General features: G+C 44.9%; 1 protein-coding gene across 2 annotated transcripts in view; it reads left to right on the top strand.

Annotated features, from left to right (window-relative positions):
* LOC135913909 (protein zer-1 homolog) overlaps positions 1-23,255 on the top strand; it is a 201,627-nt gene that overhangs the window by 10,460 nt on the left and 167,912 nt on the right. For both annotated transcript variants that reach the window (XM_065446597.1, XM_065446596.1), the window contains exon 2: positions 9,739-10,009. In XM_065446597.1, the coding sequence (XP_065302669.1) occupies positions 9,823-10,009 (187 nt within the window). In that variant the 5' untranslated portion in view covers positions 9,739-9,822. The remainder of the gene's footprint in view (positions 1-9,738; positions 10,010-23,255) is intronic.

The following is a 23,255-nucleotide window of genomic DNA, read 5'->3' as shown; positions in this document are numbered from 1 at the left end:
ATGAAGTGTCTCACTGAAAGTTGAGTTAATCTTTAATAATGCTACCATTACAAATTGGCTCTCATCTTAGTTTTATTCTCTCAAGCAGTATGTTGAGATTAGAGTCATGAAATATCGAGTTTCATCTGCTAAGTCAGGAGTACCCCAAGGTGGTGTTCTGGGCCCCCTTTTATTTCTTTTATTTATTGACAAGCTCCCGAATGATATAGACATTTCAATCAGGTGCTTTGCAGATGACTACATTATGTACAATAAAGTAGAAACAGTAGCTGACCAGAAAAAATTCCATGAAAACTTGCAGAAGATAAAGAAATAGTATGATGATTGGCAAATGAAGCTAAATCCACAAAAAACCGTAGTTATGACAGTCTCTCGAAAGAAAAATCCTTTAAACTACTGTTACTACATCCATAATTATGAAAAAGAGTTGAGCAGCATGAGTACCTCGGCTTGATTTTCCCAAAAAATCTTCGCTGGAATGATCACATAGATTGTTTGTGTTCTAAGGCCAACCAGTCACACTGGTGTCTCAAGCGTAATTTGCCCTTTGTGTTTAGCGTATAAAACACTAATTAGGCCAATAATTGAATATGCAAAGGTTAAGATCCTTCTTCTGCTACAAACATCAAAAATCGAAATAATCTAGCGTTTAGCAGTCAGATTTATATTCATAAATATCGCCAATCGGACTCCCCTTCCCAACTGTGTATACTTGCAGGCATACTTACATTACAGGCTAGGACTAAATCTGAAAGGTTGAAATATCTATATCTTATTATCCATAATGTTCAAATAAAATATGCTGACTAATTTGAATTTTTTCATAGTGAGACCTCTAGGCACTGCCGTTCAATGTTTATTTGTACTCCTGCCATTTGTACTGACTGTTTTAAGTATAGCTTCTTTCCAAGAGCTATTAGTGAATGGAATTCTCTGTCTAAAAAATATGTCTCATCCTCATCAGCTGATTCATTCATAAAGCACGTTGCTGACATACTGATTTGTTACTGCCAATAGTTTTTTTTTTTTTTTGCCTGTATGGTGACTTGGTGTGTTTCTTTGCTAACAATTTGCTTATGTGTTATTTGGTGCTATTAATTTGTCTCTACATTTGTTAGATTTGAATGCAAAATATATGATGGCATCGTTTTTCAGAATGCTAACTATTATACATTTCTATTCCACTTTTGTAATATCACTGTGTTAGGGCTGACAGGATCTGTAAATAAAAAAAATTAACAAAAAATAATAAATAAGTATTTCGAATAAGAGGAGTTTATTGACTACCAAAATGTTTCCCCTAAGATACCTGTGTGGCCTCCCCATCTGTTTTTGGATTCCTAGCTTAGTTCCGACTTCAGTGCCAAGCTGCTGGGGACATTCATGAACAAGCACAATTTTATGAAATTATGCAACCTGCAGAGATGTTTTGATGTGATTTTTTTTTTTGTGTAACTCTAGAGACAGTTTCCACCTCACTGGAAATGCAGCATATGTAGGTGACCTTAAAAGTATGAATTAGAATACTTTCTGACAAGAGCAGGCAATACTAGTGAAAGTGAAGTCCGACCTCAAATCGGGAAAATTGGGAACTCTGTTGGCCATGCCAAACACAATAAATCATAAAACATTGTTCTAAGAGTGCCTAGATAGCACCTTGTGCGAGGACAAAGCATTCAGGCAAGGTTGCTTCCACGTATAAGAGCTGATGAAGTCATACTGCTCTGAAAGCTGCACCACAAGGAAGGTGTTCTTAAACAGGGACAGTTTAATAACTACAGTTGCAATTCTTTATGCCATTTATGCCTGCGAATGCAAGCATTGTAAGGACACAGTAATTTTACCCAAGTTGTGAAGGATCTCAAATCCAGACTTCTCTAGTGTAAGTGTTTCATGCACAAATTATTGTGATAAGAATGTGAACGGGTGTGACGCACAGAGGAGCTTAAACCTTAGAAAAGACATCTGTGAAAATGTTTGAAGGCTTTTTAAGGCTTTAAAGCCTCAGAAATCCATTTGTCATTGATAAAGTTAATTGAATATAACTTATGCGCAGCATAAAGTGACAGGCCACACAGCCGAGATTGTTGAACCAGAGTTTCAAATATGGTTTATTTTTCTGTGCCCTTTAAAAGCTAGAAAAGTAGGTTTGGGCTTCAGACCAGGCCTAGGAGAGTGTTATAAAATAGCATATATTGCTTCTTAGAAACTCGTAATTGCAATAATAAATTTAAAAACAAAAGTTAAAAATTTTTCTTGTGCTTTATTATTTAAACAATTTCTTTAATCTCTGACTGTAGTTATTATTCAAGAATATTGAGGATATTTTTCGAAAATTCTCATAACCAAATTGCTGAAAATTGTCGTATAGCCTGTGTACTTGCATTTTACACATCCTTGTGCATGTGCATGGGAAATTTCGTTCAGATTGAGTTGCATTAAGTACAATAATTTTTTACATACAAGTAGTAAAAGCAGCACAAGATTTCGAAAAAGGTGAAATCAGGTTGAAAGTTGCTAAACGCACTTGCTACTGTTGTAGATGATAAATTTGCATAAAATTTGGCTACGGTGCACACAAGAAACTTAAAAATTTTCCTGCTGCACTCATAGTACCCTCAGAACCCTTGCAAGATTTTTCTTCCAGCAGGACTTTCTTTGCTATACTGCAAGTACAAGATTGAGCTTCTTCTGTTTCTATTGATTCTCCTGTGATCTCTCTGGTTGCTCAGAGGGATCAACTCCCGATTTCGAAGGATGCCCAACTACAGCAGAACCTTCTTGATGCCTTTGTGGCCTTTGTTGAACCACAGTATGGCTATAGAAGTGGCTGTCTCTACAACAGTGCGTGAAGCAAATCTTGTTTTCGGGCAAATCAACAAGATCTTGCTGCTGAGAGACTTGGCCACATTTTGGGGTTTGCCCTGAATACAGCTAAACAACGACTTTCACTTGTCAGCCTGTCATATGTAGGAAGCGTAGCCTTTGTCTGGGTGCTAGAATGAGCTGGTGTAGGCTTAGCCAAAGCTAGTGCTCACTTTTTGTCGTATCACGAAAGCTCACAATCTGGACAGAACTTGTGGCTGTCATCAGTAGAGCAAGAATGGAAAAATGAAGCCTCTACCATGCCTCGACTGGAATAATTTTTCGCACTCTTCTTATTGAAGAAATGGCTTGGTATTTTTACACATGAAACTTTAATGTTCAAGCGTAATTTTTTCAGTCAAAATCTGAAAAAAAAAATTTTTTTATAGAAACATGAGATTTTTTAACCCGCATATCTCAGTTGTTCCAGTGACAGCCCACACAGGCTGAGGTTGTTGAGCCAGAGTTCTTGAGTGATGCCAATTGCAAAAAAATAAAAACAAACTGCTGATAGGGCTGTACAGATGAGATGATAATGCCTACTAGATTGACGTTGCAGTACTATATAAGGCATTTTACTTAATTCTTGCTGTTCGGAGTGAACACTAAAAGTCACTAGGTTCAAGGGAATAGTGAAGAATGCTTTTCCAGCAAGGAAGCACTTGCTTGTTTGTTGCATGGCATGAGTTCAGTTGAAACTTGCAGCTGTAGCACTGACTAGCTATTACTGTTATGATCATGTGACAAATTTTGGTTGCTCAAAATGTAGATTAGTTTCCTTTTGCAGTAACCTTGATTGCATATATTTTGTGTGCGGTTGGAAAACCGTTGCTTACCAGCAGACAAGAGTGGCTACTGTATCAAGTGCACTTTGTTTGCTACAGTAAAACCTTGTTAGTATGTAGCTGCTTAATATGTAATTCTGGTTGAAATATAGTCCTGATGACTAACCCGCCCTGTCGCCATTGAACCTAATGTATTGGCTGACCACTTAACCGTAGTCACTTAACACATGCCAAACAGCTAGTGCATAGTATTTTCTCCATTTTTCAGCATGTACAAGCGTGGCATCAGGGAAATGTTGTGTGCACAGACCATAGATAATGAAATCGCAGCACAGACTGCAGTCGTCACCGATAGTGAAGTCAAAACATGGTAGCCCTGATGTGTTCCCAGCTCCCATAGCTTCTAACGCTTCCACGTCGTCATGGATGACAACGAGGATGATGGCCCTTCCCTATCTGACGTGGCTAGTGTGTTGACCATCATGAGGGCATTCGCAGAGAAGTGGATGGAGAAAGTGGCTCGCGGCCTTGCTGAGTTTCAGGATGCCATCATCACAGCCAGGCCACAATGGCGGCAAGTGAAAATTCCAGATTTTTTGCTGCCTGTACCCAAATAAAAGTTGTCTACCTGTGTGTTTGAGTGAGAATTAACACATTCCTTTGGCTAGTAAGTCTATAGCCGCCCATCTGCCATTGTTGGTTAATTAGTACATTGCTTAGTGCATACCTGATCCACATTACTCGACAACCATATATTAATGAGGTTTTACTGTATGCTATAATTGTTGGCTAACCTTGTCGCTCTGACAGCAGAACAACAAATCTCCATAGTTGTTGCACCAAACATGCCTTGCATGTATTCTACATACATTGTCTGCTTATGTGCACCGCCTACCTGCAAACTTGCCCTTTGCTGATTTGTAGTGTGGAGATGGAAGTGTTTTCTATTGCTTGATCCAAGCAGTTGTTAGCCTAAGTTGCAGCCTTGATTCCTTACTGTCACACTCACATTTCAGTAGGGAAGGAATGTGAAAATATCTTTGTGCGAAGGTTTAAGTGTACTTTAAAGAACCTCCAGGTGTCGGTATTAATCGAAAGCTTTCTGCCATGGCATCCCTCATGGCCCAGGTGTAGATGTGCAAACCTTCCATCAGTTATTAAATCACTTTTGTCTGTACAACAGGAGGTAAGTTTCAGGCTGAATACTTGTTAAGAAAACATTTGTGAGGGCTTGAGGATGAAATGTAAAATATTTCATTTCAGCTGAGTAGCTTCTACATGTGTTGTACTTTCTGAGAGGCAAGAGGTAGCTGCAATAGTAATTACACCTAAACTATTCCACTGTAGTGCAGTGGGTGCAATCCACTGCAAGTAACTGCAAGTTCAAGAGTTCGATGCCCATCTGCAGTGGTCGGATTTCGATGGAAAAGGAATTGCAAAACTTCCTGCGTAGTTCAATTTAAGGGCATGTTGCAGAGTCTTGTGTCAAACTGATCCAGAGCCCTCTGCTACTTTCGTAGCTGGAGCAAAATTTTTTGTTAATTGGGCCTCATCAATTTATTATAATTTGAAATTATAGTTGTAAAATAATCCCACCACTAAGAGCAAAGATCTCTTTGCCGCTTAGGCAAGCTGGCCATAATAGGCAATGAAGCTTGTGTGTTATGCTGGTTCATTTGGTTGGCATGCATCACAAGTCACTCAAGTGCTGTGCTGCTCTTGTGTGAAGTGTTATTGTGCTGCTCAGTCATGGATTATTGTAGATAGTGGGAGGAAATGGAGGAGATGAGTCTGTTCGCTTGCTACAGGTGACCCACACGGAAGAAGTTTTAAACTTGTATGGATATAAGGGCTTTCCAACACATTTTTGGACATGGTAAATAAACCTTCCTAGTTTCTATTTAATGGTATCATAGGTGTCTGAGCCAAATATTCCTGTACACGTGGCAGGGCACCTACAGTTTGATTCAAAATATGGCTTGCTCTTTCCTTCATTTTCATGCTCTCCCTGCCACTTTACTTTATAAAACGTGATGGCCATTGACCGAATTTTCTTAGCTGTCAAGACTAAGCAGTGCTTCTGGAAGAAGCAAAAGCATGAGAAATCTTGTCAATGATAAGGCAGTGACATAGAATAACACTGCGCTGATACCACGGCCTTTAATATAGATTGGTGTGGTGGCAGTTGTGTCGTTTGGTCTTGGAAGCCACGCTGATAGTAGAGCTGGTAGGTGGAGTATGAAAGGCATTGTTCTGCATTAGCTCCTCAGAATCAGAATGAGAGAGCTGCAAGGGTGTAGACAGGGGCAATGTTTATTTGTTGGTAACTGTGGTCATACGAGGTGCACTGAAAAAGTTTTTTTTGGTAGGTTTGTATTAAGGAAGATACCCCTTAATATGATAATGCATTTCACACTTTTCAAGAAAGGAGCTGCAAGCTTGGTTTCCAGTGTTCAAGCTGCCATTTTGTACTAGTGATGGGGCTCACGCTACGATAGTGGCAGTTTGACATGTTTTCCATACGTTCTTTATATACAAGCTTGAAATTTGAGTGGTCAGCAGTGTGTTGCTGCTGCTTCATTACAAGAAGATTATGCGGCATCATGCCTGACCCATCAGTAATTGGCTTGCCTGTTCATGTTATCCACACATGACTCTGAGGGAGTGGTTTTAAATATTTTTGAATGTTAAGAGGAAGTTTTAGCTCAGGCCAAACTCCAATGCTGGTATTAAAATACAAGTAAAATGCAGAAATAATTTTCTTAGATAGCCCTTTGACTGATTTTAATAAAACTTGTTGCATTTGAGAGAGAAAGTCAAATTCTAGTGACTGTTTAAAGGGACACTAAAGGCAAATATTAAGTCAAGCTAAAGTGATAGATTAGTGCTTGAGAATTTCTAAGGCATCAATATTATCGCAAACATTGCCTTAATAATCGAGAAACTGAGGTAAATGCAGGACATGATTAGAGACTTCCGCAGGATATTCAAGCACTTGCTTGATGATGAAAGCACTCCTCAGTGAAATTCTGTCTCTAGTACTCAACCACTCGTTGCAAAAAACATCATTGTACTACAAGACGAGATAAATGCTACTTATCCAGTTCTATTTCGTTTTTAGAAAAAACTAATTGAAATAACCCTTGACGACGACGCAGGCGGTCGAAAGGTTTAGTTTTCGTTCTAATCTGTGCCACCCACACTTTCGCACTTCAGCAGTTTCGTTATCGTGTAGTGCTGTGCTAGTTTTGCTGGCTCATGAAACTCGCAAAACTGAGCATTGCAGAGAATTCAATTTCCATGTTATGTCGTGGGATGCCTGAATGGTCTACGCCACTTGACCAAAAAGCAGCTGCAGCGGCGAATCCACTGCTCTGTCTTGGCTCGGTGCCACCATCTGCCGGCCACCGTTTTACTCGCCAATGGCAGCAAAGAGGGGTGATAGTGTATGCAACATCACCACTCCTCGGTTGGTGGCCGGAGATTTGAATTTCGAAAACGGTATTTGGACCCTTCAGATGCAATTTTCTCGTAAACAAAGTCCTTTCTTGGCACGAAACAAGTGTTGTGAGGTTTCTGGAATGATATTTAAACAGTCCACATCAACTTATTATTTGCCTTGACTGTCCCTTTAAAGCAGAATTTTGATTTATGACTTGAATAATTTTACAAAGGTTTCCGAAAAACAGATAAGTTTGAGAAAACTGGAGCAATGTTTACAAATCCGTAACTCTTCACCAGGCACAGATATTGAAGTTCTGTAAACTGCATCTGTTAGAACATCCAAAGTGGACATATTTGATGTAATAATTTATATGTTCTGTGAACTTGTTACAATGTTTACAAGGCTTTTGCAAAAGTCTTACTGACATATTAGTGGTTTACTCTTGAGCTAAAGCTTCCTCTTAACACAGGGCACTTTGGCCAGGGCATGAAAATTATGTATCTACCCGAAATGTTTAACAATTTAGCTTAAGTGGTAATAGCCTAATATGTCATACCTAATATATTTCTTACATGCATGTGTTGGATAAATGGCTGTTGGCTCTCAACAGGGAGAAATACGATGTGGACTGTCTTGGGCAAGTTAAATTGGGCTGTACAAGAGCAGCGGGCAAAGGAGTTACCGTGTGATAGAGTGCTGGATGTTTGGGGGGGAGTTTCACTCCTGATATGTGGTGGGTATTTCAACACCAATTCAGCATAAGAGTCCTGGTGATACATTCTAATGCACCACTATTGCATTTGCATTAAAGAGGTGCTATACTGTAGCATAGGTGACGTGTGTGGCCGAGAACGCGAACATGTTTTGGAGAAGAGTGTGGGTCAATGTTATGGTTTCTGAAAGGTTGCCTAGGGTGGCTTGATAATGATTCTCATCAAAAACATGTGGATGAGAGATTAGCTTGATGCGTAATGCTGCATGTCCAACTAGTGTGTTTTGGCATTTTTTTCGTAGTTATAAAGGCATCTATCATGTTAAGAATGTAAGCAGACCACCTTCTAATAAATCTATAAAACTGCTTTAATACATATGGTGCATTGCAAAAGTTCCAAGGCCGAAGTGTGTGTGGCTGCACCAGACATAACATTGTATGGCAGTACTGTATCTGGCACTGAACTGGTCTCACAGTATGTAGATATCTAGCTTTCTGTAGGCCACCATACTCATGTCAACCAGTGCCAGCAAGTACTGTTGGTGTCGAGTGTCACTACGAGCACTTTACCCGAAGAAATTTCGAAAACGGATAGTACCGCTTTAAAGGGGCACTGACACACTTTTTGAATGTGGTATGACAACATTCTCGATTTTCAGACAGTGACAATCATGTTGCATGCAGCATGCACATGTAACCTATGCAGTATTGCATAATCAATCACTTGCTCTCTCCTGCAGCATTCAAGTCCCCTGATTTTTTTTTTTTTTTGTCTGATGGGACAGACAGAAAATTGGGCATGTGCTTACACACCCTTCTGAATTTTCTAGGGAACGAAATGACTGTTTTTAATACATCCAGTCCATCCTGCTTTGACACCTTTGTTGCTCTTGGGCACCTTTCGCAGAAACCAGTCTCATAAATTTTAAGAAAGGTGCAGTAGGCACATAATTACTAGTGGCACTGCACTAGCTGAGAGGAACCGATTACTTGTGGGGAAATGGGAAAAGTAAACATTCTGTGTTTATATTGCGGACCTTTCAAAAAGTTTTTCTTAAATAGATTCCTTGAGAGGTGTAGCTCATTTCAGCATGTTGCTCAGTTTTGAAAAAAAGGTGTTCATGACCCCTTTAAACGTGTCTTCAACGGTAGGGGTCTGATTGCTCAACCTTATTTATTGATTTTCGGTGTGATGAAGCTGCAGAACCATTCTGTATGTAATTTTACTGACTAGGCGCTCTTTAATGATGCCCAGTTGTAATAGCCAATGTGCAGTGACGCACATCACGTGACAGGTGTGCCACTTGAAACAGCCACTTGCATATTAATCATGTTGAGATTTAGGTTGAAAATGTCAAATCTTTTTTCAATGCGTTGGCATTGTACTGTTCACTTGATGGCTCTTTGAAATTCAAGGGGTCCGCATATTTTGACAATCTCGGGGGCAGTGTGAAGGTGTGGTTAGGCTGATTCTGATACCAGCATGCAATGTGTCCTCCTCAGCATTTTTCAACCTTGGGCATTTGATCATGCCTTTGATTGTATTGACTGTAGTCATTATGCTGTTTCGTTACTGGTGGTGCATGCATGGCATGGCACAATAGAATACACGAACACAGCATGTTTGTTCAAGGTCAGTCATAAGCGAAAGTACAGAGTAGAAGTGAGTAGACAGACGACAGAAACAAATAGATGGAAGGTAAGCATGTTGGAAGAAAGTATGGAAGATGAGAGAAGGGGGAAGAGGAAGTCATAGAAAGGAGGAATTTAATGCAGTCATTGTGGTGCTGTCATCTATGTTAAGGAGGCGTCAATGCTAATGCGATGAAGTTGCTTAAGTGTAGCATGAGAACTCTCATGCTTTTTTTTTTTTCTTGATTAAAAAAGAAAGTGTGTGTGAATGCCACACTGAGCAAAGCTTAATTTTGCAGGTCGTCCGCATGGTGTTCATGGTGGATGTCCTGTGCCACTGAGGCTGAACTGCTCCTTGACAGCGTCGTTGGCTGAGTGCGAGCATGGAGCCTCGGTTTGCGGGCTTCCCGACTGTCTGGGAGCCATACACTGCTGACCGGTTGGTTGACCTCGCTGGTCGGCAGTGCCTCCAGCAGCTGTCTCAGCTGATGGCTGTTGGGCCAGAGCTCAGGCTTCCAGCTCCATTGTGTGAACGACTGTTGAAGCTGGCCGGAGACGATGATTACCCAGGTCTGTGGTCAGTTATTTGCTGCTCACGTCAGTAGACAACTTTCCTAATTTGCAAGTGCACTTCTCTGCACTGCACACTTGCCCAACTGATGGCGGCACTGGTTGTTAAAGACTGAAATGCTAGCTGCACATGCTGGGGCTAGTCTCTTGCGCATGGTTTCATCACTATAGCCTCATCTACATTTTTCATATCATAATACAAGCAAACTGTTCTGGTACATGCTGTTTGCAAAAATTACTATGCTGCCATTGAAGGAGAAGAAAGGTGGTATACCGAGGAGCCCGATTTTTAATAATCATATCATGAGAAGCCAACAGACGCCAATGACAACTTAGGGGAAATTACTTGTACTTACTAATTGAATAAAAGAAATGATAAATGAATGACAACGAAAGTGAATGAAGAAACAACTTGCAGCAGGTACGCGAAGATGTGGGATCATTTCCCACCTGCAGATCCAAGCATATCTGTTTGCATTTTTGCAGAATGTCTTTATCACATCTGCAGAGAAGAAGAGTAGAAATAAATCCCACGGCGTTGTAATCTGTATTGCGCTGATCCGTAGTGCTGAGCCGAGGTGTGCTACGGGTAGCCTTCTTGGCATGGACAGAAGTTTTTTTGCTGCCGATGGCAGCATATCATTACAAAGCAAAGTATGCACCTAGAACATAATCAGCAGAGCTCTCAGGTCGTGCAAAAAGATCGGCAGGTAAGCGCGTACAAAGAAAGAGACCGCTCAAGGCTGTAAAGGAAACTCGCCGGTGAACAGCTGCAGGTGCCCCGTGCTGACTCAAAACGTTGTCACCGTCAAATCCGTTTTGCTGTCATCTTTGGAATCATAACTCATGTCCTCATCACTGAATTGAAGCGCGGGTGCAGCATAGTTTCAAGCATGACACTCTTCTCATAGAGCTCTTCTCACGACGCAGCCGCGCAGTACGACACCATGGGAGCGACTTTCGATAACTGCACAGTGACACCGGCAGCACCCGCTGCCTGAATTTTACGAGAGAAGCCAAACCGAAACTCTTGAAAGCTGGTTGAAAATGCCAGGTCCACATGTTGGACATGTGGCGGACCTTCAGAAGTACACCACAGTACGGTAGTACACTGGCGGAATGAAACGACTCAGACTACGAACGAAAGTGCACTAGTGAACAGCTGGCATCATTTCTGGTTAATTACCACCACTCAGCACTGTCGCACAGCAAAGCCGGCAATATAATTTAATTCTAGACTTGCTGGGAGTCATTTGATTACAAGATCTTGATGCTAGTGCAGCGTAATCGTGAGCGGGACGCTTTTTTCTCAAGCGCCGCAGAAGGTGACAGCCACGCCTCTTTTCGCTACAACATGCACACATTAGTTTGCAAAAATATCCGTCAAAAATCACAACGTCGCCCAAGCGCAAAAATTTCAACTGATTCTGAAAGTTCAGTGCTTGTACTAACTACTAAATGTCCTTAACTCTTTCTGTATCGTGCCTATTGGGCATCGTTAGCACATTAACTATGGTTTGAAACGCTGGTTTTGAGATTTTCCGCTCCGCTTACGGATACACTGCACTCTAGGAAGGAGAAGAACTATTGTTTTGTTTCTTAAGCAGTTTGCCTTCTCCCCAGGTGGTGATTTTTTAATGCGCTTTGAAGTTTTTGTGCTCGTCAAAGTAGAAAGCAAAAACGGCCATCCGCTATCAGTGATTTGAAATACCGCTTTTGAGAGTTTCTGCGCCGCTCACGAACACTTTGCACCATAGGAGGTGAAGGAAGAGAACTATATTTTTGTTTCCTAAGTAGTTCACTTTTTCTACACAAGGCGTTAATTGTTGAACGCATTCTGAAGTTGGACGTCACACCTGAAGTTGGGCAATCGTCAAAGCAGAAAGCAAAAATGGCCACCTCTGAGAGTGGTGCACGTGCTTCGAAAAATCGCAGATCTCGTGATTCCGCTGTATTTGTGACTGACTGTATCCATGGGTCGAGCAGCAGAGAGTCTGAGCATGCTACCTTTGCGCCGGAGTTTGAGACCGATCATGGCACAAGCCAGCCCGGACGGCCGCAGCCTGGCACGCCGAACTGTAGTGCTTGCACTTAAATTTTTGTAGTGGAATACCTGTTCAATGAAAAATTTTGATTTTTTCAGAAATAATTCCAATAAATGGCAGTACACTTTGTATAGCTCATAATTTTTTTTTACATTTCTCTTTTAGTAGATACAAGCATGTCTTTTACAAACTTTGCTCAATTTTATCCCACAATCTTGATTTTGGCAATTTATATCTTTTTTATTGCATGTATCTTGTTAATAAAAATTTTATGTATGAAAAGTGCATTCATTCTGCCTTTTGCTTAATAATTACATAATATATTGAGTGCAGTAGTTCGTCCTGAAAAAAAAAAAAAATCTGCTGTAACCTGCAAAAAACACCTATTTTCCCCATGGTAGGGAAAGAGTCAAGTGGATATGAAACGGCTCTGACATGTCGAAATCGGTGATCTGAAGCATTGATCACCGATGGTCAATTTGAATAGGCATGGTAATGAAAGATTTAAGATCACGAATGATTAAGATTTTGGATTTTAAGTATTGTGCCATCTAAGCTAATTTTCTCAAGTAATCCGGAGCTACATCAGGGGGTCTATATGATGCGTGCAAAATAAACTGATGGCCCCAGTAGGCGAGCTTTATAATAAACTTAAGTCCTCAATGTCAGTAATGTCACGTAATAAGGTAAATTCAATGTTTTTTTCTAATGAGCACAGCAACACCCTCTCCTCTTAAACCCATATCTTTACAGTATACTTTGTACGCAATGGGGAAAATATTGTTACGTGTAGCTGAAGCCCAATGCTATTAGCCCCGAGAAAGAGGAATGGCGCCCTCTCGCGAGTGACGTCACGGCCAGGACGCGACTCGCTCGGCTGCCGCGCGCGCTCGTTCCCTTCGTGTATGCTTGGGGTATAGGTGGCTCGAGCCGTACGTATTGAAGAATAAGTCGGCTTCTTTCAGCTGCCATACCTTAACCACAGTTTCTTCTTCAAAAGCGTGTGAGTCGAGAAACTTTGCGGCTTGGATATCGCAAGCTAAGTAGCGTTAAAGGGGTCTACTAGTTTTTGCAATGCATATATGCGCCGTGTCTATCGGTAAATTTTGTCTAAAAAAAGAATATCTGCAAATTCAACGCGCGAAGTTGTGTATGATGCTTCGCTAAACACTTAACATTCCTTTAGTATTTAGCTATGAGAGGTATTGCATTTTACGTGGAATAAAAATTTGCTAATTGGCGTCACCATGTTATCCGATGTTAGAAAGACACTACCCAGCGAAGCTGTCATCATGATTCCTATTACTCTGGTGTGTTGTTCTATTCAAATACGGCCATTCATTAATGCGTAAAAAAATAGTTAGGCGCGCATTTCTTATGAAAATGTTTGCTGCTACTTTCATCCCCCTCTGAAACAGGCCTCCAAAAAACGAATTGCTCATGGCTGCTAACACGACGGCGCGTCATGTAGAGTATTTACATAGTTCATTCACAAACACCATAGTAGCAATCACCTGAGAGAAAAGTTTCGTTGTTTAGATCGAGAGCCACTCAATTGAAAGTGATGAAATGTATCATAGTGGCCCTCAGTAGCCTTTATCGACAATATGGCACACCCCTGATCACGTAACGGTAGCAATCGACTGTCCGTATGGCGAGGCACGCTATGTTCGCGAAACCCATCAGTTCACTTCAACTTCGAATTAAAACCATAAAGCATTTTTTACAGCGCCAACTGGAATGGCTAAAGTATTCTCGAGCTACTACTACGCAGCTTTAGATTGCCTACAAAAGGAAAATTCAAGCACCTTTTGTCTCACCATGTCTCGATCCAGCGTTATTTAATTATACAAACTTCGTCGGTACATAAAAGAGAACCTTGCAGGCTAATTTAAGTTTGCTCCAATCCAATCGCAAACATTCATAAAGAAAGCATCACAAGCCTTGCATATACTTTCACTTGATTTCTGACCCTCCACAGGGGGAATTTCGATATCTTCAATATGTCCCATACTACTAGTCATTGACGCTTCGACTGCTTTCTGGCTGCAGCTATGCGGTCCAGCAGGCATACTTCACTAAAAAAATTGGGCCGAGCAGCCTGTGTCAGTTTGCCAAACAGATTCGTCAATTTATCCTCAAGCAACAAGCACCAGTAAATTTCTCAAGTGAGTTTGATTTGATTTGATTTATTAATTTCCATTTACACACACACATGTACAGAGGAGTGGTAAATGGAGGTGGATGAGGGAAAAAAGCCGCACAGACGCGGATTGAGGTAACCTCACCCTCTTAGGCACAATATGGCTGCATGGGGTAACACATCAAGCGCCATATAAATTACATTTATATAGTGGCCATAAAACATTGCAGTTATACAATATATGAAAGCACAGTAAAATATTTCCACGATAACAATGCAAAACACACTGCGGCATTGAAATAAATAAATGATATACACTTGGTAACATAGACAAAAAAAGAGGAACACAACATGCATTATTAATCATTAACAAACGAGCTCTAAAGAGGTGAGTTGAACGTGTAGCACGGAAAAGGGAATATATATTGGTACATTCCTATTTGTACTCTGTAAATAGCTGTAAGCCTTCATTAACTTTACTTCAAATTTCCGCCGCTTAAAAAAAATAAACACGTGAAGAACCGCCTAATGTTGACAAGCAGTTAAAGAAGCAAGTGAGGCGTGTAGAATCTAAGCTCCAGTATTAGTTAAGTCACCGTGCTACTGCCGAGCGTTTCTGTGAGGAAATGCAAAAATTCGATATTATACCATGAACTACTCGTCGTGAGCAAACCTGTTTTAGCGGAATAAAATCAACGTAACTGCTGTAGAAGTCATATATAGCCAGCTTTGTGACATACTTGTTGCACCGCGGCAGGTATGGTATCATAACTGGATTCCTATAGGCTATGCTTTTGCGATTGTCGATCCGCGTATGAAAAACCCGCAATGGGCTGGTCTGCGTCGCTTCGGCTGGCACTGTAGCGTTGCCTTCGAGAGCTGCATTGTTGTCTAAGAAATTAGCTCTTTGAATAAATGTTCACAAAGGAAGACGTCGTAAAATATATTTGAGACGACCACCATAAGTATACAAGCAGAGAGAACGCGGGCGAACAAACGAAAACACCGCAGAAAGCGCCCGGACAACGCCCGAACTGTAGCAGACGACAGGCGCGAGTCCGTGCCCTGACGTCACGCGAGCGGCGCTGCGAGCGCCGCTCGCGGAAGGAAGGCCAAAATGACGCTAACGCTAACGGATAGTTTGGATACCGGGACACACGAGTGTCGAGGGCAATCTGGAGGCAGATAGGATAGCTCGAGGGTACGCAACAAACCGGGCGTCCAAGAACACTGCCGCCATAGAGGACCTAGAACCGGTTGGCCAAACATACGCTGACACGCTAAACTACTTCAGGGGCGCCAGAATGAGATACCCGGCGCCAGACAAACAACTCAACAGAGAAGAAGCCGTAATCTGGCGGCAACTACAAACGGGCACATACCCGAACTTATACATTCTAAACAAAATTTACCCTACCCAATATGAGAACACATGCCCCTGGTGCGGGGACAAGCCCACGCTATATCATATCACGTGGGCCTGCCAAAAAGCAAAAGAAATAACCATAATAGAAAACCCGAGTGCGGAACAGTGGGAGAGGATGCTTTCCAGCGACATCCTGCAAGTCCAGCAAGGGCTAGTAAGGCGTGCTCGCACGGCAGCTACCCTCAGTGGGGCCCTGGACTAGGGGCACCAACCCTGCAAATCAAGATGGAAGAAGCCATCTGAAGAACCGCTAACTCCATATGTAAATAGAGCAAATAAATGTTTTTCACCACCACCACCACCACTAACGGAAGGCCAAAATGACGACTCTATATCTAGCGGGGCCCATGTTGTCTTCCTCCTCCTCAGTGCAGCCACACTGTGGCGGCTGTTCCGTAGCATCACCCCCGGCAGTAGAAGCACCGTCCTCGTGCCTAATCTACACATCCGCGGTTAAAGGTGTGTGGTATGGCTTTAGTCTCGCCACGTGAACCATGTCACTTGCAGCCGACGATGACTCTGAGAGGTCGGCGGGGATGACTTCATACGTGACATCGGTCACTTGTCACACCACACGGTATGGGCCATTGTAGCGCGACAGCAGCTTTTCAGAAAGGCCCACACGTCGAATGGGTGACCAGAGAAGCACCAGAGAACCCGGAGAAAAGTGCACGTCGCGATGGTGGCAATCATAGAGGCGTCTCTGATGCTCCTGTGAAGCCTCGAGACGGGTATGGGCGAGCTGGCGCGCGTGTTGGGCGTGTGCGATCGCGTCGCGGGCGTATTCAGTGGCTGAACGTGTGGCCGAGGGCAGCAAAGTGTCCAAGGGCAACGCGGGTTCTCGGCCATATAGGAGATAGAATGGTGAATAGCCGGCAGTGTTGTGACGCGATGAATTATACGCGGACGTCACATATGGTAAGTGAAGATCCCAGTCGTGGTGTTCGGTTGCGACATACTTCGAAAGCATGTCGGTGATGGTCCAGTTGAGGCACTCCGTGAGGCCGTTGGTCTGTGGGTGGTAGGACATGCTAAACTTGTGCTTCATCAAGCAGGAGCGGAGGATGTCTTCGACGACTGCCGACAGAAAGCTGCGGCCACGGTCAGTGAGTAATTGGCGCGGAGCACCGTGCACTAAAATTATGTCATATAGAGCAGAAAGTCAGCAACGCAGGGTGTCTACCAACCGGGAAAACCGGGAATTCTCAGGGAATTTGAACAGTCTGGAAAAACTCGGGGAATTTGTGCTTCCATCAGGGAAAATTAGCTGTAACTTTATTGAAAGGGAACGAAAGTCGTGTTAATGCTGGCTCCAGTAACAGAGTAATCGCAACGAATCGTCATTGACGCCGTGTCATCGGCACGATGTATTGCCAGAGTAGTTAACGACCGATTTTCTAGACGCCCGATTTTTTGGACATGCCCGATAATTTGCACGGTTTTGCGGCACCACCACGTACTCCATATAGTTAATGTATACTGCCCTGACTGCAGGTCTGAAATGGCATTAATCAAAGCCGCCACCGCCGCTATTTTGATTATCTCGCCGCCTCGAACCGGCACTCTCGCAGGCAGATCCGCTGGCAGCCGTAACCACCACCGCGGCAACGTTAGGCCTAGCTGCTTCTATGTTCGCTATTAAGCTTCTTGCCGTGCGGTGCCGTATTTTTCATTGAAAGAATTCGCCACTATCACCAATGGCACCGACTCCGCCTTTGTAATCCTCGCGATTGGCTTTGAAACTCGCAGAGCACAGCGCGTTGCGTAATGCCAGTCTCCGAAAGTTAGCTTCGCCTCAGTACACTAGTGTTAGGCGGTGAAGCATAACAAGCGTGGGAAGGGGGCAATTGTCACGGGACATAGTATGTATTCCTTAATTACACATGCGTGCACCCCGTCTCCTGTCACAGTACAAGCCCTGATATGCCTAATAAGCGTACTGGCAGGCCTTCAGAGCTTTTTCAGACTTGCCTGTGGTAATCTTAGCCCTTAAAGGCAGTTAAAGACATGCATTAATTTTTTTCAGACTGCCCGGTTTTTTTTTTCGTTTTTTTTTTTTGCGGCCCCTTGGAAATCCGAAAAATCAAATGTTGACTGTACATCTGACCAAGAGGATGCTTCAGATGATCCATGTGGTGAAAGCGTGGTAGAAGGAGGATGAGAACAGAAAGGACCGACGCACTGAGGAATTAACGGGAAAGGAATTACCGGCGCCTTTTTGAAGGAGCTTGAGCTAAAATAACTAAGTGTTGCCTGACGCTGAGACACAGGTGACCCTCATCCAAACCAAAATAAATTGTTTAAGCAGTGAAACCCAACACTGAGATGTTGTGTACGGGCTGAGAGTATGTCAGGACAGTTGAGGTTGACTTTCCAGCTGCTGAGAGAGAACCTTAATAATTAGTTGTGACAAAGTTCAGGACCTCATACAGATGAGCTTGCTATCAGTTGATGGAAATAGCTGATATTAAAAAAATATTCACTTATGTATGCATCTCCTTTTCATTCGTATTTGAAAATGTTCGACTCAATTTGGAATGGGCTTTACCATTTCTTTCTCTGTGCATTTTACTAACACCTTCCTTCTGTTTTCTTTTTAAATAAAATAGATATTACTCCTTACTATTCAAACTGGATTAAGTCATTTTTTTGTTGCAGCATGCTTACTAGAGAGTGACAGCATCGGGCAATGTGATGTCAGCCTGTCTTGACATAAAACAAAGTTCTGGCTCATTCAGGGAATTTCGCAAAGGTGCTCAGGGAAAACCTGGAAAACTCAGGGAATTTGGAAATGTCAACTTGGTAGACACCCTGCAACGTCAGTAGCACAACTTGTCGGAAGGGCTCTGGTGATTGCGTACCGCGTAGCATAATCAGTAGCGACGGCGACCCATTTATTTCCGCAGCCAGAGAGAGGAAACAGTCCAAGCAGGTCTAAGCCAACACGGAAAAAGGGATCATCATACCTTGCTGGTGAAGCAGCGCACTGACACGGACACAGTGAAGACAAACAGGAAAAGACGACACTCACTTCCTGTTTGTCTTCACTGTGTCCGTGTTAGTGCGCTGCTTCACCAGCAAGGTATGATGATCACTCACCAACTAGCCCAACTTTCCACTTTACTGAACGAAAAAAGGGTTCCGGCGGGATTTCGATCGGCTGGAGACATCTAGCTGGAGGTGTGGAGGGCTTCTTCCGGCGCTGACAGGGCTCACAAGCGGCAACGTAGTGCCGCACGGAGCGGGCGAGACCCGGCCAAAAGAATCGACGTCGTACACGGTCGTATGTGCGCGAGACCCCCAAGTGTCCAGCCAAGGGAGCATCGTGAAGTTGTTGGAGGACATTCCAACGCAGGTGCGATGGAATTACCAGTAGAAGGTCAAGGCCATGTAGATCGAGATTGTGGCGGTATAATGTCCCCTCCTTAAGGAGAAACATCCGGAGAGAGGCGTCGCCAGGCGTTGACTCCAGATGGTTGATGAGGGCTTGTAATGAAGGATCGCGGCGTTGCTCGTTGCCGATTTCAAACAACTGGGACACAGAGAAAATGCAAGCGATGGCGTCCGCATCAGTTGGTTCGTCGATGGGGTAGCGGGATAAACAATCGGCATCCTGGTGCAAGCGTCCCGTCTTATATACCACGGAGAAGGTATATTCTTGCAGGCGTAACGCCCAGTGAGCGAGTCGTCCCATGGGGTCCTGAAGCGAGGATAGCCAGCAGAGCGCATGGTGATCAGTGACGACACAGAAGGGGCGTCCATACAAGTATGGACGAAACTTCGCAATGGCCCACACAAGAGCGAGGCACTCGCGCTCTGTGATTGAATAATTGCGCTCGGCGGGTGATAGAAGTCGGCTGGCATAGGCTATAACGCGATCATGTCCATGCTGGCGTTGTGCTAACACTGCTCCTATGCCGTGACCACTGGCATCAGTTCGAACTTCCGTTGAGGCAGATGGGTCAAAGTGGTCCAGAATTGGTGGCGTGGTAAGGAGAGTAGTGAGCTGTGAAAAAGATGTGGCATGGTCAAGTCCCCAAGAAAATGGGGCGTCTTTCTTCAAGAGGTCGGTAAGGGGACGTGCGATGGTCGCAAAATCCTTCACAAAGCGTCGGGAATAAGAGCATAGCCCTACGAAACTACAAACGTCCTTGGTAGACTTCGGAACAGGAAAGTTCGTGACGGCGCGAGTCTTGCCCGGATCAGGTCTCACGCCTCTGGCGTCCATGAGGTGTCCAAGGACGGTGATTTGGCGGCGAGCGAAGTGACATTTTGACGAGTTCTACTGGAGACCGGCGCAGCGGAACACATCAAGAATCGCTGAAAGACGGTCTAGATGAGTGTCAAATGAAGGCGAATAAACGATGACGTCGTCCAGATAGCACTAACAGGTGGACCACTTGAACCCCTGAAGCAAAGAGCCCATCATTCGTTAGAAGGTGGCGGGCACGTTACAGAGACCGAAAGGCATCACCTTGAACTGATAAAGGCCGTCAGGGGTAACAAATGCAGTGTTCTCTCTGTCCATGTCGTCGATGGATATCTGCCAATATCCGGACCGTAAGTCGATAGAAGAAAAATAGGTGGCACCGTACAGGTAGTCTAGAGCGTCGTCAATATGTGGCAAAGGGTACACATCCTTTTTGTGATTTTGTTCAGGTGGCGATAATCTACACAAAAACGCCACGTTCCATCCTTCTTTTTGACAAGTACGACGGGAGAAGCCCAGGGACTACAGGAAGGCTCGATAATGTCCTTTGCAAGCATCTTTTTGACTTCCTGTTGGATAACAGCTCGTTCTGACGCAGAAACACGATATGGACGTCGGTGAATAGGGTTCGCATCGCCAGTGTTTATGCGATGGGTCACGATGGACGTTTGATCTAAGGGTGGATTGTCAAAGTAAAAAATGTCGCGATAGCCTTCAAGAATGCGGCTAAGGGCTTCAGCTTGAGCAGGTGTAAGGTCAGAGGAGACCATCTTCTTAATGTCGACGTCAGTACCGTGCAATGACGTCACGGTATGGGCTGAGCTGTAACAATCTTCCACTGTGAATGGCTCGGCGTCATCATCCTGCAAAGTGCGAATTATAGCCAAGGAGATCCCCTGAGACAGAACTTGCGCGGTTAGCGTGAAATTGACAAGTGGAAGGCAGCTGCGGTTGCCAGTAATTTTCAGCACAGTCTGCGGCACAATAACACCATGTATAAGCATAACGGCCGGAATAGGTGCGGCCACGTAATTGCCGTCAGGTACTGCTGGTGAGGACAACAAGTCTACGTGTGTCATTGAGTGAGGTGGTAGGCGAATAAAATCTATGCAGCTCAGATGGCTTGCAGGTGGGTCCACAGGGTCGGCAACAAGAGGCAAGTCAAGGCGAAGTGAGCCGGCCGAACAGTCAATGAAGGCAGAATGATGGGCAAGAAAATCCAGACCGAGAATGAGTTCGTGAGGGCATTGCTCGATGACGGTGAAGAGAACGACGGTGTGTCTCTCAGCAGTGGTGAGTCGGGCAGAACACATGCCAACAATAGTGACAGTCCCTCCGTCAGTGACTTGTACAACTCGGTTCGGGGCAGGCGTCATAACTTTCTTTAGCCGACGGCGAAGAGCAGCACTCATAATGGACACATGCGCCCCGGTGTCAATCAATGCGCACACAGGAACATTGTCGACGAGAACGTCCAAAAGATTCTTGTTCGTGGGTAAGGTGAAGCGAGGATTTCGTGCCAGTGTCGTCAATGCAGCTTCACCTCCAGAAGCTGCACTGTCTAGTTTTCCGGTCGGAGGTGCGGCGAGTAGGTCGGAGAAGGAGCACGGCGAGACGGGGGCGAGCGCGATTGAAGACGGGAGGGAGAAGGTAAGCGGGAGTAGCGGGGTCGTGTCAAAGGCGTCGCAGGGTCAGATGATGGGGTGGGCATAGAAGGGGCGAAGGAAAAGGACGCGCTAGAGGAGTGAGGGTGGTAATTAGGAGAATAGCGTCTCGGGGAAGTCCAGTGGCTGCGGCAGTGGCGAGTGACATGTCCAATGCGTCGGCAGTTAAAACAGATCGGCTTGTCGTCTACGGTTCGCCATTCGGAGGGGTTGCGCTGTCCATAAAGGTACGGACACAATAGCGTCAAAACGCGCCCGGCACATCGCCGGCGGCGTGCCGCGGAACCTGCCGCGGTACCGGTTTGGTCTGCCGCGCAGAGGATGGGTCGAGGAGCCATTTTCGGCGGCTTGTCACGTGCCGCGAACTAATGAGAGTCGTCCGGGCTTTCTCCTAAGCGCCACCTCTTGGCTACTGCCGAAGTTAACTTCCAGCGGCGGCGGCGGAACCACGATCGACGACCGAGCGCTCCGAGCCAGCCGCGACAAACAGCGCTAGTGCTTCGTCTGCGTGCCTTTTGCGCGCGCCGCCGTCGCAACAGCAGAGAACACACAATGACCAAAACGCTCATCGTCGTCAGAACATCGTCGTCTGCATCTGCCATTGCAGGAATCAACGCGACCAGCGCGCTATCTGCTAACCGAGCAAGGAAAAAGTGCGCGACAACCGCGATATCGCGCCTATGCTCGCGCAGTTCGAGACAAGGCGAGATCAGCGCTGTCACGTGACTCCGCGGCGGCCGCCGCGCGCACCACCAATGTGGCCTCTCTGCCGCACGGCGTTCTTGCCACCGGCGGCGTGCCGCGCGCGTCTTGCCGCTAGTGTGTCCGTACCTTAAGAGTAAGAAGGGCGCGGTGGGGCCGTGCGTGGAGAGGGAGGTTCAGACCATACGGAACGAATGGAGTGCAGGCCGACGTTGGACAACTCTTGACGGACGACGGCCTGGATCAAGGACATTGTCACCGGAGAATGATCAGGTAGCGGGAATGAAGGGGCCGCCGGTTGTGCCGCTTCAACCTCACGACGAATGATGCGGGTCAAGTTGTCACATCGCGACGGCTGGTGGAAGAGGTCCTCACAGGATAACGTAGCAGCTGTGTTAGGAAGTCGCATGATGTGCTGGGATACCCGGCGGCTTTTAGCATGATCGTATCGATGCTGGTGACGTTGGTAAACACCAGTAAATTGAAGGCGTCGTCAGCAATGCCTTTGAGGATGTGATTAACCTTATCGATCTCAGACATGGTCGGGTCAGCCTTGGCACAAAGGGCCATGACGTCGAGAATGTACGACTTGTAGGACTCGGTCGACGTCTGTACACGTGTGGAAAGGGCTTTCTTGGCATTGACTTGGCGACCGAACGGATTGCCAAAAAGGTCGCGGAGCTTCTCTTTGAAGAGATCTCAGCTCGAGATCTCCTCTTCGTGAGTCTGGAACCATGCAAGTGGAGCTCCGTCGAGGTAAAAAAGAATGTTCGCAAGCATAATAGTCCCACCTGTGACTGGTGCTGACACGTTCGTATAAGCGGAGCTAGTCGTCAACATCAGGACTGCCGGCTCCGTTGAAAACACCAGGATCCCGAGGGGGGGAAATGGCGACGTAGGTCGGGGCTGCAGGCGGAGACGGTTCTGTAGATGATGTGCCGCCAGCAGGAGCCGAAGTTGCACTGTCGCCGTTGCGACCGCTGCGAAGTTCCATGACGGGTACGGGGAACGTCCACCTCCACCAAATTAATGTTACGTGTAGCTGAAGCCCAATGC

This window comes from Dermacentor albipictus, unplaced genomic scaffold (genome assembly GCF_038994185.2).
Source record: "Dermacentor albipictus isolate Rhodes 1998 colony unplaced genomic scaffold, USDA_Dalb.pri_finalv2 scaffold_46, whole genome shotgun sequence".
In the NCBI taxonomy this organism is placed as follows: domain Eukaryota; kingdom Metazoa; phylum Arthropoda; class Arachnida; order Ixodida; family Ixodidae; genus Dermacentor; species Dermacentor albipictus.
This window is presented reverse-complemented; position numbering and strand designations above follow the sequence as displayed.